The sequence below is a fragment of the Saimiri boliviensis genome, chromosome 1 (genome assembly GCF_048565385.1).
Source record: "Saimiri boliviensis isolate mSaiBol1 chromosome 1, mSaiBol1.pri, whole genome shotgun sequence".
NCBI lineage: Eukaryota > Metazoa > Chordata > Mammalia > Primates > Cebidae > Saimiri > Saimiri boliviensis.
The window spans coordinates 65,112,089-65,129,269 of NC_133449.1; the positions used below are offsets into that span (position 1 = coordinate 65,112,089).

A 17,181-nucleotide genomic window follows, 5' to 3' on the forward strand; every position below is an offset into this window, starting at 1 on the left:
GAGGAAGCTGGGGGCTGCACTGTGGTGGGAGGTGTCTAGAAGTGCTGCAGGTCTTTGGCAGGTGTTCCTCTGGGGCACATAATGGGGAGATGGCCACCATTCACCCACCAGGCCTCCAGCTCTGGCTGCAAAGCAGTGGTGGCAAGTGAGCCACCCTGGTCTCACAGTTGCTGCAGGTCAAAGCCCAGGCTCCCCTCTTCCGCCATGCCTACCTTGAATAGACATGGGAGTTAGTTCTTCTGCGTGTTTAAACTAAGTCCCTCTTATTGCAATCCAAGCCCCTCTCTCTAGATTGGGAAGACGGTAGTCATTGCATGTTAAGTCTTTGTCCTCTGGGAAGGGAGGGTAGAAGCATGATTTTCAGAGCTTCCTCGTCAGCTGCATGGATCCCAACAAGATGCAGGCTGGCCTGGGCATTATGGGGTGTTTTGAGGCCTGTCTGGGACCCATGGCACCAAAACCTTCAGCCAACTTGCCGAGAGGACCTTGTTCCCCTGTTCACTCTTCCAATTAATTCTCCCTAACAAGGTGCCGCTTCTGCCGTACGGGGATCATGTCTCACGTCCCAGAAGCCAGTGGGATTTGCCACAATAAGTCTGGGCTTGCTTGGGCTGACCCAACCTTGCCAAAAGCCACCAAGGTTGTCAACAGAAGTAATCACTGGAACACCAATTAATTAATCAGGGGACTCGGAGATAGAATTTAGGAACTCATTCCTAAAATGGGTGGCCTGCAGTGATTGGTATGGGGTTTCCAATTCACTAACCCCAGAGATTGAGTTAAGGACTTCAATCCTTCCCTCAATTCCTAGAGGAGAGTTTTGTCTGCTCTTTTCAAATTAGTAGTTTTGCCTGTTAAAATGGTACTGAGGGTCAAATTGCAAATAATAATAGTGGCTACTATTTGCCAAGTATCTATTGGACCAGGCAGCGTGCTGGGAGCTTGGCATGCTTTACTGTATTAAGTCTTCCTGATGCCCTTTAAGTCCAAAACATTGAACATCAAGTGGTGATTCCTAAACAGTCAAATGGCTCTGGGGAGAGATTTTGGCTGGAGATATGGAACCTTCAGTGCATAGGGGAAAATTGAAGCTGAGAAAGGGGATGCGGTCAGTGACAGGAGAAAGAAAAACCATCAAGAAGGCAAAGAAACAGCCAGGGGCACAGGGAGAACCCAGATGGAGTAGCTTCATGGAAGCTTCGAAGAGGAGGGGCTGTCTGCAGAGTGGGTGAGTGCAGCGAGGACTAGAAGGAGTGGAGGAGACTTGGGTGGCCATAGCTAGACAGGGCAGTCTAGGAGGCCACATGGTAGTCAGTTTCTTCTTTGTTCAGAATATTGAGCTCAGGGATCGGGAACAGTGGGAGAATACAGCAAAGAAACTGCGAGATGGAGATTGGGGGTGCTTGGAGAGAGGGCAGTGATGGGGAAGGAATACCCAGAGCCCAAGGTGGGAAGGCACGGCCTCTGTGGAGTCCCCAGGTCCAGTGAGTAGAGAGACCTAGCTAGCTCTGGTGGGGAAATGGGGGCCCAGATCTTGACAGTTCTCCAAGGTAGGTACCAGTATTCCTTGTTTACCAATGAGGAAACTGAGGCACATTAAGATAAGACCTTGTCCAAGAGCCAAAGTTGCTGATGATGGAGCAGGCTTTGTACCAAGGTAGAAGGAGTCTGACCCTCCCCAGCCCACCCATACCTTACTATAGAAAGAAGAGGCCCACTTCTGGGCCCCGACTGCTTGCTGCTAATTTATCAGCAGGAATATCCCAGTGCCCTCACCCAGCCCTCCTCCCTTCTGCAGGAAATCTTTGTGTTTTCACAGGGACCTTTTGGAGTAAGTGTTGATGTCATTTCCAACCCAGAGGTGAGGAAGGGGCAGGGCAGTGGAGGGGCTGGAGGGAGGATAAAGGGCCAATAGGTGGGGCAGGGAACCTCCTTGTGGTTGTGAGAATTGGGTAGCAGAGCCTGGGCTCCCTTCTGGACCCCAGTGCTCTTGCCCATGCAGGGAGTACAGGGTCTGCCCTGGTGGATGAGGTAGATCTGGCAACCTACCCCACCAGCCTGTCCCCAAACTTGGACGGGCCCATCATATCCAGAATCTCCTCCCTGCCCCATGGAGCCTGGGCACTTTCCTCTTTTTCTTGTTATAGGAATGGCCACTTAGGAGCCCGTTGGTCTCAGCGAGCCTCCCTGCTGGTGGTAGAGACAAAACTCAATAAACAAGAACTGTCAGGTGACAGCGCAGGTCACGATGGAACTAAAGCAGAGGCTGCACTGCAGCTTGCCAGGGCCTCTGTAGGTGGGGCTGGTGGTGGATGCCTCCCTTGTGGTAGGGCCAGATCGTGGTGGCCTTTCTGGCCTTGTCCCCATTGGCAGTTGGAGCTCTGGATTCCAGGCAAATGGGGTCCTCTCTCTCCTCCCCACCACAACACAGACATACACTGGGGCCTCAAGTCCCTCGAGGGAGATGTGCAGGGTCCAGTGTCCGGGAATATGGGCTTGGCTACCACAAGAGGCTGGAGCGGGTGGTGGCAAATGTCCCTCTAACTCTGACAGCCAGTATTCTCTACCTGGGAGTGCTTCCAATCCCATTTAATGATCCTCCTGTCTCTCTGGAGCAGGCAGCAGTACCTTGGCCAAGGCCCCTCCCCATGTCCCTGCCTCTGTTTCTGCCTTGATCTTTCTTTGTGCCTCTTTCTCCCTTCCTTGATTTCTCTGGGGCTCTCCCCCACCCCAGTCCCCTCTCTTTTCCCCACTTTTCCCCCGGGAGCTCGGGGGCTGGGGAACGGGGCTGCACGTACAAGCCGGAGCCATTGTTCAACAATCTGTTTTTGTCTTCATCTTGTTGGCAGGCGGCAGGAGAGGAGCAAAAGGTTAATGAGGCACTGTGCAGCGGGATTACTGCGTGAACGGGCGGGCGGCGGGCGGGCGAGCCAGCCGTGGTGACAGGGAACTAATTAGGAGCAGTTTAACAGGAGGAAAAAGTGAAATCTCCTCTTCACCAACTGTCAATAATTAGCTGATTTGGTGAGGCTGAAATGTGTCCACAGAAGGTGGGGCTTGTCTGTGGATGAGTGGGTCGTGGGGAGTGGGGGGCAGCCAGGGGCTCGACCCCGTCCCTAGGTGATGTTGGGGTGGAGGGGCCATCCTGTGGCTCCAAGGCTTGCCCCCTGCCCCTCTGGTTGGCATCCCTCTGCCTCAACTCTCTGTATGACCTTGGGTCTTAACCTCAAAGCCCTCAGTTTCCCCAGCTGGAAGATGAGGTGTTGGAACTCAGTTTCTTCCTGTAAGAACTGAGTTTCTCCCAGTAAGATTAGGGAATTGAAAACTCAAGACAGGGCCCTGGTGCTAGACAGTGGGCTGAGTGAGTCCACTTAACTCACCTGCTGCCCCACAGGTGCCCGGATTGCAGCAAGGGTGTGCCCTCTGGGAGCCACCCTCCGGGGCTGGGCCTGACAAGTGGGCAGGGCCTTGGCCTTCCTGGGAACTGGTCTAATGGCCCCCAGCCCCTCACTGGCCCCTTTGTCCTTCCTGCAGCCATGGGGGCTGAGGTGGGGGATGAGAGAGATTGGGCAGTGTGCCCCTGGCTGGGCCTCCAGGCAGGGGAGAGGGCTCTGGGCCACCCTTGTAGGGGCTGGAGGCCATGAGCGTGCGTCTCTTCCCTGCCTCAGCTGTTGCAGGGGCCCCTGGGGGCAGGAGTGAGGCTCACTGGCCAGGAGGCTTGTTTCCTGTGGGCCTGTTCCCTCCTGGTTGCCTTGTTGGTTTGTTGGCCTCTGGCCTCTGCCTTCCCCGAGGCCTCAGCAGAGAACCAGTCTCCCCCTGCACCCCCGCCACCTGCTCCTGCCCCTGCCCCTTCTAGCTTTTGCCAAGTGCTTTGACTAGAAGAAAAGTCATCCTAAGAGACCCCTAGGGCCAGGGCTTCCTGCTCTGAGCCTCCCATGTCAGCCCTGGGAACTCCCCAGGCCCCTCCCTCTGCACTGAGCCCCTCGTCATGTCAGCTCTAGAGGGTTCTAGGGATTAGGAGCCATGTTCTGAGGAAGGCTAAAGCCTTCCCTGTGTTCTCAGCACCATTTATGAGCTATGTTCCATCCTGGCCACAGAGGGTGGCTTTTAGAGGCCACACCCATGTGGTAGATGAGGCAGGAGGGCCAAGCCCAGCCACCCCTTACTCCTTCCTGCCTCCCCACTTACAGCTGTCAGAGTCAAGAAACAGAGAGGCACACCCTCCCTTATGGGCAAAAATGCGGGTACCCAAACCTCCACAATCTCCACCCTCTTACCAGCCCTGATGAAAATGGCAGTTCTGATGAACCAGCCTGGCTAGACAGCTGTGAGCCACCAGAAGCACAGAAGTCCCCTCTTCTTATCTCCCTTTCTCTGAGAATGTATTTGGACCCCCAACCAAAAATGGGGAAGAGTAACCAGAAGTAAAGATTCCCCCCAGCTTATCTCCCTTTCTCTGAGAAAATATTTGGATCCCCAACCAAGAATAGGGAAGAGTTGGGAATAAGCTGGAATGTGAGTCCACATTCAAGCTGTTCCAGAAATGGCGCCTCCTCCAGGAAGTCCTTCCTGATCTTCCCCACCAGGATCTGTCTCATCTCACCTGTGTAGGCTCTGGTGGTGTGTTTTCTGGTTTGCATCTTCCCCCTTGGGTCAATAGACCTTTCTCCCTTCCCTGACACATAAGGTGTTCCTGTAGCTAAGAACTGGTACTCTTTATCAACACCAAGTACAGAGCGTGGCTCATCTGGGTTCACTGCGACTTTGTTGGTTCCTGCTTTTCCCACTCTTCCAGGGTTGATGCGAGGCCAGAGACAATGTCTAGGGGACACTGTGTCCCTCCCAAGTCCAAAGCAGCATTCAGTGTCTCCCAGAGCAGGGGCCTCCTCCTCTCAAGTCTCAAATCCATCTCCTACTTTGCTTGGAGATGTTTGTTTGGGGTTTTTCTCGTTTACTGGTTTAATCAGTCCCTACTGAACTCTAAAGTGGGCTATTTTTGCCATCAGAAATCTGCTGCCTCCCCGCCCGCTGCTTTCTTGGAGTTTGCCCACAGGACCCCCCAGGAGGGACGGATGGGAATGGCAAAGCCGCTCGGAGCCCAGGAACGCCAACGCCACCTGTCATGTTGCCTGTCCCCCACACCCCCACCCCAAACCTGCACGCACACACAGGCTCGCACACGTAAGCGTGCACGCAGGAACATGCACACATGCCTGGATGGCAGGCCTTGGCCGGGCTGCCTGACAGCCTTTCCCCGCTTGTTCTCCTTTCCGGGACCTTCTAGGACACCTACCTGAATCCAGGACAGGGAGGGAAAAGGGTTGGTTGTGCAGAGCTTCCGTTAAAAGCTTTAATATGTACAAAGTGGAACATGCCTGGCCCGCAGCAAGGCTCAGCCCTGCAAGCTGAGTGAGCGGGACTGGGGTTGAGTGTGGGGACCTGGGGTCCTGCCCTCTTTACACAGCATTACACAGGTTTCTAAGCCTCCAAAGGGCCAGCCTGTCCATTTTGTGATACCATCCTCATCCTGGGCCCAGGAGATCTTAGAAAATCTTCCCAGCATACATGTGGGGAAACTGAGGCCTCAAAGCTGAGAAGATAGAGGACAGAGAATGATTCTGAGATTGGTCCACCAGAGGGCACCCAGGAATGGTGCAAAGCTCCAAAATGGTAGGGGGCGGGGTGTGGTCTGAGCATTTGCTGGGTACACAGAGCACTGGGGAGATGGAAAAGACAGGATTCTCACCCGTGAGGCACTTCAGTGTCATGTAACTCAGCTGTTACTGAGGACCTACTGTGTACAAGGCACAGGGATACCAAGCTGCCTGGAGCGGCTCAGGGTAGGGTGGGGTGGGGGGTGGGGGACAACTGTAGTCACAGCTCTGTAGAGTGTAAATGAGCCTGTGCCTGTGGATGGGATGGAGATAAAAGCATGCGCTGGGGCCGCCAGAGGCAGCAGCAGTGGATTTGGTCTAAGAAGATCAGGGGAGGCTTCCTGGAGGAGGCAGCCTTAGAGGGTCAGGATATAGCCTGGATTTAGGCCTCAAAGCTAGACTTAGAATGTACAGGAACTGGACAGCAGTTGATGGGTGAAGAAACTGGAGAAAGTCCCAGAAGGCCTGGAGTGTCCAGCTGAGGGGTCTTTCACTAAGGTAGTGGGAGCCTAGAGCCAGCACCAGAGGCCTGACTCAGGGGTCCAGGGATCTAGGCCCAGGCCTCAGCTGCTCCCCAGCCCCAGCCTAATGCCTCTGGCCCCCAACGACACTAGGGATAGCTTTCCTAAAGGTGGGACCTGGTTGTGTGTGTGTCTGAGCAGGACACAAGGCCTGCCCAGTCCTGTTGAGAAAGGGTAGGATGTTGTGCCCAGTGGACAAGGCAGTCCCAGGCCTGGCAGAAGCCTCAGGCACACAGGGTCAGACAGGTGCCCACCTGGGCTTTGGGCCCTGTGTCAATGTTGCCACCTCCTCCTGACCCTCAGAAGCCCAGACCTCTGTCCAGGAGCAGGTGGTGCCTTTGAGCTATGTCGCAGGGTCTCACTGAACACCCCACCCCCCTAGCCCTGTGCCTTTGAAAAGGAGGCAGAAAAGCCACCAGAAGAAAGACCAGGAGGAGGAAGTTCTTTGTAGTAGGTAAAAGCCCCTGAGAATGGGGCACAGGCGGGGGATCCAGTTTCCTGTTTATGTCTCTGTACCTTAGCTCCAGGTTCAAATATGTAAACTATCTGCTGGCCTGGCTGCAGGTGTGTATGCTCCCAGGCTGTAGAGGCAGAGGTGGCCCCAAACGCATTCCTGACTCTAGCCCCCCACCCACAGTAAGCCATGAGACGGAGACAAATAGCTCAAGGTTAACCCTTCCCACACCACAAGGGAAGGTGATTGGCTGTTCTAGCTGGGCCTTGGGGTACCCGGGGAGGCTAGGGAGATGCTGGATGGGATGCTCCATGTCTGGGGACATCTCCTGGAGGAGCAGCAGGGTCTGAGCAGGGTTGGAAGGATGGGGTGGCACTCTTAATACTGAGACGGGCACATCCGGAGGGGGCTGGCTGGAGCTGGCATGCAGGCTCTGCCTGGAAGTCAGGGAGTGCTAGCAGGGTGACACTGTTTCCTTCATTGCAGGGTGGGGTGATCCTGGCAGCCCACTTCTGTGGCGGTATGGGGAGGGACCATCAGCCAGTGCTCCATGGTCCCTGCAGCCCCTACCCTTCAAGGCTTTGGCTTTCCATCCCAACACCCCCTCCCTTGGGAGCCCGTGCTGACTGGCTCTTGGGTGCCCGGGGAGGAGCCTACCAGATGGAAGAGACCGGACCCACAGATTCCAGCCTGCCCTGCCCCGAGCTGGTTGCCTGGGGCTGGGCCACCCCTTCTCCCTGTGGTCTCTCCTTGTCCTCTCTCCTCGTCTCTTATCCCCAGAGAAGGCCCCTCAGAGCCAGTTCGTGGTTACAGCCAAGTCCCTGCACCTCAACCCAATACCCTGGGGCTCTGGCCTTTTCCAGGGTGGGGCTGAGTTGGGCAGCAGGAGGGGATGCTCTGTTGTCCTTGCCCAGACCTGTGTCACCTTCACTTACCCATGGGTCCAGAGGCCACTGCCAGGCAAGGGCCTGGATATGGTTTCCTTGGAGAAAACTTGGCCCCACGCTTAACCTCAGAGACGTGGTCTTCAAGGGAGACACTTAATTCTTGATGGACAGGGGAGGAAATATCACATATAGGCCAGCAGGCAACTCAGGGGTTCCTGCCCCAGCCTCCCCCAGCCAAGCCCAGTTGGGGACCCCAGTGGTCCCAATACCCATGAGACCTAGAGATGGTGGCCATCGACCTAGCACCTGGCCATGGCCAGAGAGATTGGAGGGTTCCTAACAAAAGACCATTTGAATTGGCCTGGGGTAGAGTGAGCGGCTGTGAACCAGGATCAGCACTGGGTGGGGAATCGGGCAATGTGGATCTCGGGCAGTCACTGAAATCCAGTCACCAAGACCAAAGCCTCTGAGCCCTTATTGGGACCACTCAGAAAACTCTGTTTGCCTGATGCTCACGGCTGCTCAATGTTTGTGGCACCCTCTGTCACTGTATCCACTCCTTGGGCTGGTCCCCCAAGGCCACCGTCACAGGCTTGTTCCTTCACTTGCCCTTCGAATGTGCCTGTTTCCCAGGCCTTGGCACCCACCCCTCTGTCTGCTTCCCTGGGCCAGCTCCTCCACTCTGGAGGCTCTGGCTGTGCTCACACATCCCAGGCGCTCTCTCCTGCCCAGAGCTCCAGAGCCTGGACGCATCTGCCTCCCAGGCCTCTCGACCTGAGGAACCCACTGGCACCCCAGACTCAATGTGGCCACCCTGAGCCTACCACCCCCCACCCTGGCCCATTCCCTCCCTCTGAGAGTGGCGTCACCAGCCACCCCAGCTCCTGAGCTAGAATTAGGAGTCATCCAACGCACAGTCATCCTCAACACCTCCCTCTCACCCCCACGTGGAATTGGTCATCAACTCCTGTGGATTTCATCTTCAGAAAGGCTCCTCCTGTCTGCCCCCACTGGCAGCATTGTAGGGCAGGACCGGGCACTTCTCTGATTCCCACAGACGCTCCCCAGGAGGCCTCCCCACCCCTTCCTTACCCCTCCAGTCCATCCTCCCACCATCCTAAAGAAGACCTTTCTAAGACAGTCTAAGGCCAGGTACAGTGGCTCACCCCTGTAATCCCAACACTGAAAGGCTGAGGTGGGAGGATCACTTGAGGCCAAGAGTTCAATATCAGCCTGGGGCAGCATAGCGAGACCATGTCTCTATAAAACATTTTTAAATAATTAAAAAATTAGCCAGGCATAGTGGCACATGCCTGTAGTCCTAGCTACTCAGGAAGCTGGGGCAAGAGGATGGCTTCAGCCTAGGAGTTTGAGCCTGCAGTGAGCTGCAGTCACGCTACTACAGCCTGGGTGACAGTGAGATCCTAGCTCAAGAAAAAAATAAAAACAGAGTCTGGGTATGGCCCACTCCTGCTCAGAGGCCTTCTGTGGCTCCCTATTGCCCTCAGATAAAATGCTGACACCTTCATGTAGACTACAAGATTCTGCCTGTCCCAGCCACACCTCCATTTCCTGCTGAATTTCCACGTCCAACATTGCCCCGCCTCCCAGAAACAGGCTGTGCTAGCCAGCTAATACTTTTTTCTTCACCTAGCAAGCGTGGTCTGCCCTTTCTGATCAAAATCCTCCATTGTCTTCCTGGCCCACCTTCTCTGAGAAGTCTTCCTTCCTTGTTCCTTCATCAATGCATTGAAATGCCCAGCCCCTCCCCAGTTGCCATGGCACTCTGCTTGTCTCTCTGGACTCCATCTGCTTTCACCAGCCAAATCCTCTCTAGACTGTAAGCTTCTCGAGGGCAGGAGCTCTCTGTGTGCCTAGCCTGGGTATCTGGAGTTGGCGACCATCAACATCTGCTGACGTGAGAGTGAATTGACTTGAAATGAGGGAGGAAGCCTAGGATTCCAGGTCTGTCCCCGGGCCCCCACTCCTGATCTCTCGGCCACCTCCCCCAGGAGCCTTCCCACTGCCTGTGTCTCCCCCTGCTCCTACCTGCTGCCCTCAGTGTGGCGGGGAGCCCGGGGGAGACCGGGTGCCAGGAGGCGGCGGCCTCAGTCTCTCCCGGGCCAACGTGCTCTAGGGAGTGGCACGGTAGGCCGTGGCCCTGGGCCGTGGTCCTCCCCGGTGGTGCTGAGCAGCCTCTCCGATTTTAATGTGGGCCTCAGTGCTTCAGTGAAAGCCGGCATGGGAAGTTGCTAATAATGGCACTAAAATAAAATATGCTACATCTGTTATGGGTAGCAGAACAAAATTAGCTGCTCACACCTCTGACATCCAAGATGTCTTAACTTAAAATACTCCTTGGCTTACTTTACATCATTTACTGATTATATTTAAAAGAAATACAATTTTGCAATTACTGTTCTTTCCAGCGTGATATCTATGCATCATTTTCCTTTTATGTTTATATATTTCTCCTTCATTAGTGCAGTCTGAAGGGTGATTAGGATTCTTCAAACATTTTACAGAGGTTAAACGTTGATTAAGATTTAATTATTACTGTAAATAGCTTGGAATGACATATGGTGCAAAAGCCTGACATATGTGCATTTGAATAAATGAAGTGCTATTTCCCAGGATGCCTCAGTAGCTGTTTAACAGCTTTCCCGAAGGGTTATGTTACACCTCATGGTAAGATTGCTGGGATGTTATATTTTGTTGGTTTTTGCAGCTGAAAGCTAAGAACAGTTTTCCAGTTTTTTAAAAACATTGAATATTTTAAATACCTAAATTGTTTTGCACAAATTTTTGCTAATTTGTCTAACTAGGTTAAACATTTTCAAAAGCATTTAGATTTTTAAGCGTGGGCGCTGTGCATTGTGTCAGTGGCAGCGTGGGGACGAGGGGAGCCGGCGGGGTGGAGGGGACTGAGGGTGGCAGGGGTGGGGTGGGGGAAGGTGGTTTGAGGAGAGGGGGTGGGGAAGAGGCCTGGGCCCTCCACCTAGCTCTCCTCTGTCTGGCCATCTTGGGTGACCAGACCTGAACAATGGGGTACCAGGGACTACAGAGGAAGGGCCCCCCTTCTCCCACTGTGCCCACCAGCTCTAGTCCTCCCCATATTCTCTCTTTGCGTGGACTCTGCTGTGCACGGCCCGGGCATGACAGAGCTCTCTGAAGGCCAGGCTGATCTGTGCCACCTTCTGCCCACTTCCCAGGGTTGCCACATCTTGACATATGGCGGGTGCCTAGAACCAAGTTCAACCAACCTAAGTTTCAAGAGGCCCGGTGCCTCCTTGACTGTGTCCAGGGCAAATGTCCAGTGGGGACCTTCTCACTGCAGGAGTATCTTCCTCACCAGCCCCGCTCAAGCTAGGGGCTCAGGCATGAGATGAAGCCCGACCTTGGGGCTGATGTGGTGTCTCCGGGGGACCCCGTCTTCCAGTGCCTACTGCCTGTTTTCCTTCTGCCCACATATTCCACACTGAGGGAGCACCTACTGTATAGCAGCGTTGTGCCAGGCTTTGAGGACACAGGGGTGAGCCAGATCCACACGTCTGCTGCCTCAGGGAGTTTGTGATCTAACGTGGAGAGGCCAGGATGGGAGAAGTTCAGGGAGCTATGGGGGCCACACAGGTGACCACACCCAGCCTGGGGGAGGAAAGGTGGCTAAAGCTGAGACATGCAGGATGATGAGCTGAAGTTGGGAGAGCGGAGTAGGGGCAGGAATGGAAGTAGGACGGGCATCTCTGGACAGCTCAGGCAAAGACCAGAGTGCGGATGCAGCCCAGGGTGTGCGTGGAACCAAAATCAGTCCATGCACACTGTGTCTCCAGTCCAAGGGGCAGGGTGGCACGGGGATCTGACTTGATCCCTGAGGATCAGGGTGCCACGGAGCCATTTCACAGTGAAGAGAGGCAGGGGCGGACTTGCAGTTTAGAAGGCTGGCACTGGCTGTGGTGGAGGATGGACTGGGCTGGGTGAGACCTTGTGGGGAGGGCAGGGGAGAGGACGCAAAGAGGCTCTAGAGTCTTTGGCCAGAGCACCACTCACTGGATGGCCGATCATTCCCGAGATGGGGGGCTGGGTGGGGCCAGGGAAGAGGCGGGTTCAGTTCCATTTCAGGTGGGTTGAGTTCAGGTTCCTGTGAGACGTCCACAACAACGTCTGGTAGGCAAGCAGCTGTGAACCTGAGGCTCCAGGGAGAAACAAGGGTGGAGAACTCTGGTGTGGGGTAACCTGGGGCATGTGCAGAGAAGAGGGCCCAGCCAGGCCAAGTCCCCAGGACCCACAGGAGCATGCAGTGAGTGTCGTGAAATGGGAGGTGGCAGTGACCTTGGAGAGAAAGATTTTTCTGGAGTGTGGTGAGAACAGAAGCCAGATTTACTGTGGGTTGAAAAGTCAGTGGGAGGGAAGGAGGTGGACACAGCCATTGTAGACAGTTTTTTAAAGAAATGTGGCTGCTGGGGAGGAGGGACACCAGGTAGTAGCTGGGCCTGCCTCAGGGTGAAGGGGAGGTGTCATCAAGGAAGGTTCCTGTGTGTGGAACACTAACAGGCAAGGGTGGGAGAGAGGGAGGATGACCCCGGACAGGGTCCTGGAGTGGGCAGGGGAGGGAGAGCCAGGTGGGCTTCTGTCCTGTGAGGGGAGGGATGGCAGCTGTGGGGTAGCAGGAGGGCAGGGGGGAAGCCGTGCGTGGACACGGGGGGCAGCGGGTTTGATGACAGGAAGCTGAGGGGCTCCCCTCTGACACCTTCAGCTTTTTCTCTGAGTAAAAGGAAGTCTCACTTTCCTGGGATGAGTGGGAACAGGGTGGGTAAGGTGGCCGAGGAGAGGACAGCAGAGCAGGTGTCGGGTGGCCTCTGAGAGTGGGTGAGGGAGCTGACCTGGCTGTGAGGGCTGGGGTGGGGTGGTTGTCAGCCATCAGTGAGGGTCCAGCCAAAGTCAAAAACGGAATTTTGAAGGTCTCCATTACATGGTCAGGTTTAAGTGTAGGTTTAAGTGTAGGAGCAGGGTGCATGGCGGGATTCTCCAAAGCAGGGCTTCTCCCAGCAGAGTGGGAGGAACTCTTGGCCTAGGGAGTAGCTGAAGGGATGGCCCCCAGAGTCCATGTTGCAGGGGTGGGGAAGATGTAAAGACTGAGTGGTGGGAGTGTGAGCCCTGAGGTCTAGTGGGCTGGAGACAAAAGCAGGAGTGAGTGGGGTGCGGGAAGGGCAGGGGCTGAAGAACCTAGGAGGGTGGGGTTTGGATGGAAGGAGTTGAGGTGGAGCCGCCCTGGGTGGTCATCAGGTCCAGGGGATGGCCCTGGGCGGGGCTATGGTGGGTCTGCAGTTTGGCGGACATGGTTCTTGGAGGTGAAGGGGATGCAGAACTGAGGCCAGCGTGTAGGATGTCCACTCACGTGGACATGCCATCAAAAGAAAAAGGCCAGGTCTGGGCTGGAAGGGGTGCAGTGAGCCCCATGGCGGAAGGGCGGTGGAGAAGGAATATGTGTCTCTAGGTAGGGCACGTGAGCCCTGGCCGGGACGGACATGGGGAGTGCAGAGGGATACAGCTCTGGGCCCCAGGGTGGTCCTCACTGCAGCTCCCAGCCCCGCTATTTGTGCCTTCCCACTAGCCCATTTTCCTCTCTGTTCTCTCTCTGCAGATTGAAACGTCCCAGTTAGAGCCGGAGATAGCCCGGGCCACAAGCAGCCGGACAGTGGTATACAACAAGGGGCTGTGAGTGTGGTCAGCGGCCTGGGGACCGAGCACTGTGCAGCTGGGGAGCTGAGGGGCAGGGCCAGAGACTCAGGCTGCACCTGCGGGGAGCCGCATGCCAACCCCAGCAATCCGGGGCTCGGGAGAGTGCTCAACCTGCAGTGGAGGGAGACTGACCCATTCACATTTTAACATAGGGAAGAGGAGTTCTAACACATTTCCTACAGAGCATAATCAAGTGCATTTCTGGGCCTTATGTGGGGTTGTCAAAACTCCACTCAGCACAATTATGTGAGAAGCTGAAAAATCGTAGCGTGCCCATGGGGTAGAATTACAATCCTTTTATACTTTTGATTTCTTTTTTATTTTTATTTTTTATCAGAATCAAATCTGAGCCTTAGTTTCAGCTGACCAGAAATGGCAGGACAAGTCGGGGGAGCCAGATTAGGCCTAGAGCTAGGTTGGTTTGGTGGCCAGGCTGGTAAATTTAGGCTATTACAGTGGCCAGCCCAGATGGCTCCCCAGGCTGGCATGGGGAGGGGAGAGAAGGAGGTCTGCACCCCACAGGATGAACTAGCCATGACAAAGGTCCTCAGGAAGTGGTCCAGGGAATCGGGGAGCACCGGAGGCCTCTGCACGATTGTGTGGGCAGCTGGCTCTGAATGTAGCCAGTCCATGTCCATTCCAGAGCTGCAGAACTGGCACCTCTGAGTGAAGCCCAGTGACCCTGGAGCTAGGGTCCCCCTTCGTGGAGCTCTGATTCAGGGCCCCTGAGGTGACCCCAGCTCCAGGCAAGAATCCCAGAGAAGGAATGGTGCTTGGCAGGAACCGTGGACCTGCACTTGACCTCTTTGAGAAGATCCTCCTTCCAGGCCCCAGGCTGGACGCTGGGGCTGAGAGTGGGGCTGGAACTGGGCTCGCCGCCTTCCGCAGAGCTCCAGCCACCAAGGCTGCCTGCCCCATCCCATCCCTTTCTAAGCAGGAAGGTCCCATGCCTGAGAACGCCTAGGCCAGCTCCTTAGACACCTATCAGAGAAGCAGCATCAACCCAGGAACAGCTGGGCCTGGCTCTGGCCGTAAATGGCATTGTGATGTCGGACAAATTCATTTCCTTCTCTGATCCTCCACTCCCTGTCTGAAACCAGAAGACTGGATCAAGGGGTTCCCACTGGCTCCTCCAGCAAGACCTTGTCTTTGCCTGTTGTGCCTAGATGCTGGTCATCCTGGGCATGTCCCCAATGTGGACACTGGACTGCGAAGGGGGCAGGCCCCTTTGGACTAGCAATTGGCCTCAGAACCTGGACCTTGCCTTCTGTATGTGACCCCATATCCCGGGAGCACTTGACCTTCGCCAAACACTTCACAGTTCTGGCGGAGGAGGTAACACAGATACCTGGACCTGATGGTGGGGCCACACCTGCGTGTCACCTTTCACTCCTGCAGCCTCAGAGGCCCCTTGCTGCCGGCTCTCATCTCCTTCCCATTTGCTGGCCAGGAAGGAAGAGCAAGCTCTACAAAGAGAAGCAGAGCCTGGGGTGGGTGTGAGCACGTGACCCCTCACCTGAAAGGCCCAAAACAAGGGGAAGCACCGGCCTCAGTGCAGCCCTGTCCTGACCCCACCTGGAAAGTAAGCCTCCACCTGCAGCCCCGGGCCTCCCTCCCCTGGGGACTCCACCTCAGGGGAGATTTGGGCCAGAGGCAAACATGCATGTGTAGGAAAAGGCTGGCACAGGGCAGCATCTTAGTAAGTGTGCTGAGGCAGGTCTTCCTTGGGCATTGCAGTTGCCTCTCTGCCAGCCCCTGGTTCCCACAGCTGGCTCTGCAGCGCATTGCCCTGAGGGGCCTGCCACTCTCTTGAGGAGTGGCCCACCTACTGCCTGTGAGGAGAGGGAGAGGCTTAGACAAGCCTGGAGGACAAAGCATTGGGGGAATGGGGGGGTGCCATGGTGTTAGAGGGGCAGGCTTTTTTGAGCCAATCCCACCGTCATGTGAATATGCCAATGACTGCTGGCATGTCTGGGTCTTCTTTTGAAAAGCTCACTTTAAGCTCACCCTGCTCCTACCTATCATAGAGTTGTCTTGTGCACTTTATCTTGAGACCAAAACTGCCTGACCACCCCCCGCCCTCCCCTTGCCAGAGGCCTGGCAGAGATGGGTGCCCTGGCCCAGCCTGTGGCCTCAGATCTCATAACATACTTGCTTTGTCTCCCCGGTGATTTCCATCATGCTCACAAATGCAGTTTCAGGTGAGCCGAGGGGTCTGCTCCTGTGGCGTTACAGTGGCAGAGGATCCAGATAGCCCAGGGTGAGGGTGACATAGAGACAGTGGGCCATGCCACTAGGCCCCGGTCTGGCTTTGGAAAGCCCGGTGAGGGGAAACCTTCACCCAGCACCCATGCCCTATTTTGCTGAGGCCCAAGGAAGGGAGGCCTGAGGGGTAGATTGGTTCATGCTTGGGGCGGAGGCTGTGCCAGAACACGGGCCACACCTGCAGTGGTTCTCCAGCCCTGGTGTCCCTGCCCGGCCCTCCTCTGGTCACTTCAAACATTCCCTCATGCTTGGGGATGCCCTTCTTCCATTTCCAGACAGTAATGTGAGGGTGCAGGGACCAGAACCCCAAGATGTCAAGCTGGCCATGGAGTCAAGCTGGCCGACAGACTCCTTTCACTTTCTGGTTATGAGCTGACTTGTTTTGAGTTCTGGCCTCTGGCCTGGGAGAAGGTCAGGAGCCTAGAGGAGGAGAAAGGCTGGTGGACAGACCTGGGGTGGTCTTCAAGCCTGGACCAGTGAGAGTGGGGCCCCAGCAGGCAAGCCTCAGCCACTCCCAGGGGCCTTTGCAGTGTCTTTTTAACCTCAGAACATTTCTCAATCTATGTGATTTATGTAATACTAATGAGCTTTGGGCAATAAATAAGGGATTTAAAGCATCAGGGTGTGGCTTTGTGAATTGTGGGTGGGAAGGGGGGCGGTGTACGGAACCCAGTGGGAAAGGGAAGGACTGCCTGAGGATTTTGTGGGAAGGCCCCCAAGGAAGGTACAGACCCAGGTTCCAGGCTGGATGGGGCCAGCTGGGAGGCCTAGAGGGAAGGGAAGAGGAAAGGATGGAGACCATGTGAGGGCAGAGGGTGGAACCGCAGGGCTCCCCTTACAGAGCCGTTATTGAGCACTCCCTAAGGAGCCTGCCCTCAAGGAACGTGAGTTAATAAGACTCGGTAGATTCCCATACTGTTGATATCCATGGGGCTGGGAGGCCCGAGGGGCCTGGACCACCTGGGGCCAAGAGAGGCCTCCTAGGGAAGGAAGATTTGAGCCAAGTGGAAAGGTGCCTCATGGCATGGTACCAGCCCTGGGAGCTCTTCCTCTTCTTAACTCCTCCACTATCCGTTGTGGCTGGGACTCAGCTACCTCCTGATAGCGATGGTTCCTCTTCTTCCAGGCGGGCCCCCAGAGTTCCCTGCAGAGAGAAGGGGGCAGGGAGCTGGAAAGCCATCATGGTTGAGGTCAGACAGACCCCAGTTCCAGCCGAAGCTTGGCCCAGCGTGACTGGGACTTCTAATCAGATGCTTCCTTTATTCACCCATCAATTTGGTCGGACACTTACTGACTGTGTCTCTAACTGAGGCGTGGTGTCCTTACCTATAAAATGCCAAGAACAGCCTCACTCCCTGGACTGTTGTAAGGATGGAGAGCTGGAGCAGGAATGCACCCGGAATCCTCTCTCCCATCCCAGGTGTGTGGGGGAGGGCCTGCCTCCCCTCCTGGGAGCTGGGCCCCTCACCGTTAGAGAGTGAGGAGAGAGAGAGTCGGGGGAGGGGGCTGTTCTCAAAATGATACCTCTGGGCCAGGGCTTCTGGTCTCTGGGGAATTTCTTTGCTAAGAGCTCCACAGGCCACAGCCTCCATCCGGGGCGGAAATCGTTGACTCTCAGGACAGACACAAATCCCTCCTGGGAGCTGTTTGTTGTTTTTAGC

The 17,181-nt window shown here is 55.5% G+C and overlaps 1 protein-coding gene across 6 annotated transcripts in view; it reads left to right on the forward strand.

The window, feature by feature from the left end:
• The window catches only part of SFXN5 (sideroflexin 5), a 129,903-nt gene extending 115,046 nt beyond the window's left edge, over positions 1 to 14,857 (forward strand). For 5 of the 6 annotated variants that reach the window (XM_074398439.1, XM_074398423.1, XM_003922610.4 and 2 more), the window contains one exon: positions 13,158 to 14,857. In XM_074398439.1, the coding sequence (XP_074254540.1) occupies positions 13,158 to 13,235 (78 nt within the window). In that variant the 3' untranslated portion in view covers positions 13,236 to 14,857. Of the gene's footprint in view, positions 1 to 1,119; positions 10,417 to 13,157 lie in introns of those variants that run through there. The other variant, XM_039474036.2, reaches the window with a different exon arrangement.
• Positions 14,858 to 17,181: the final 2,324 nt, after the last annotated feature.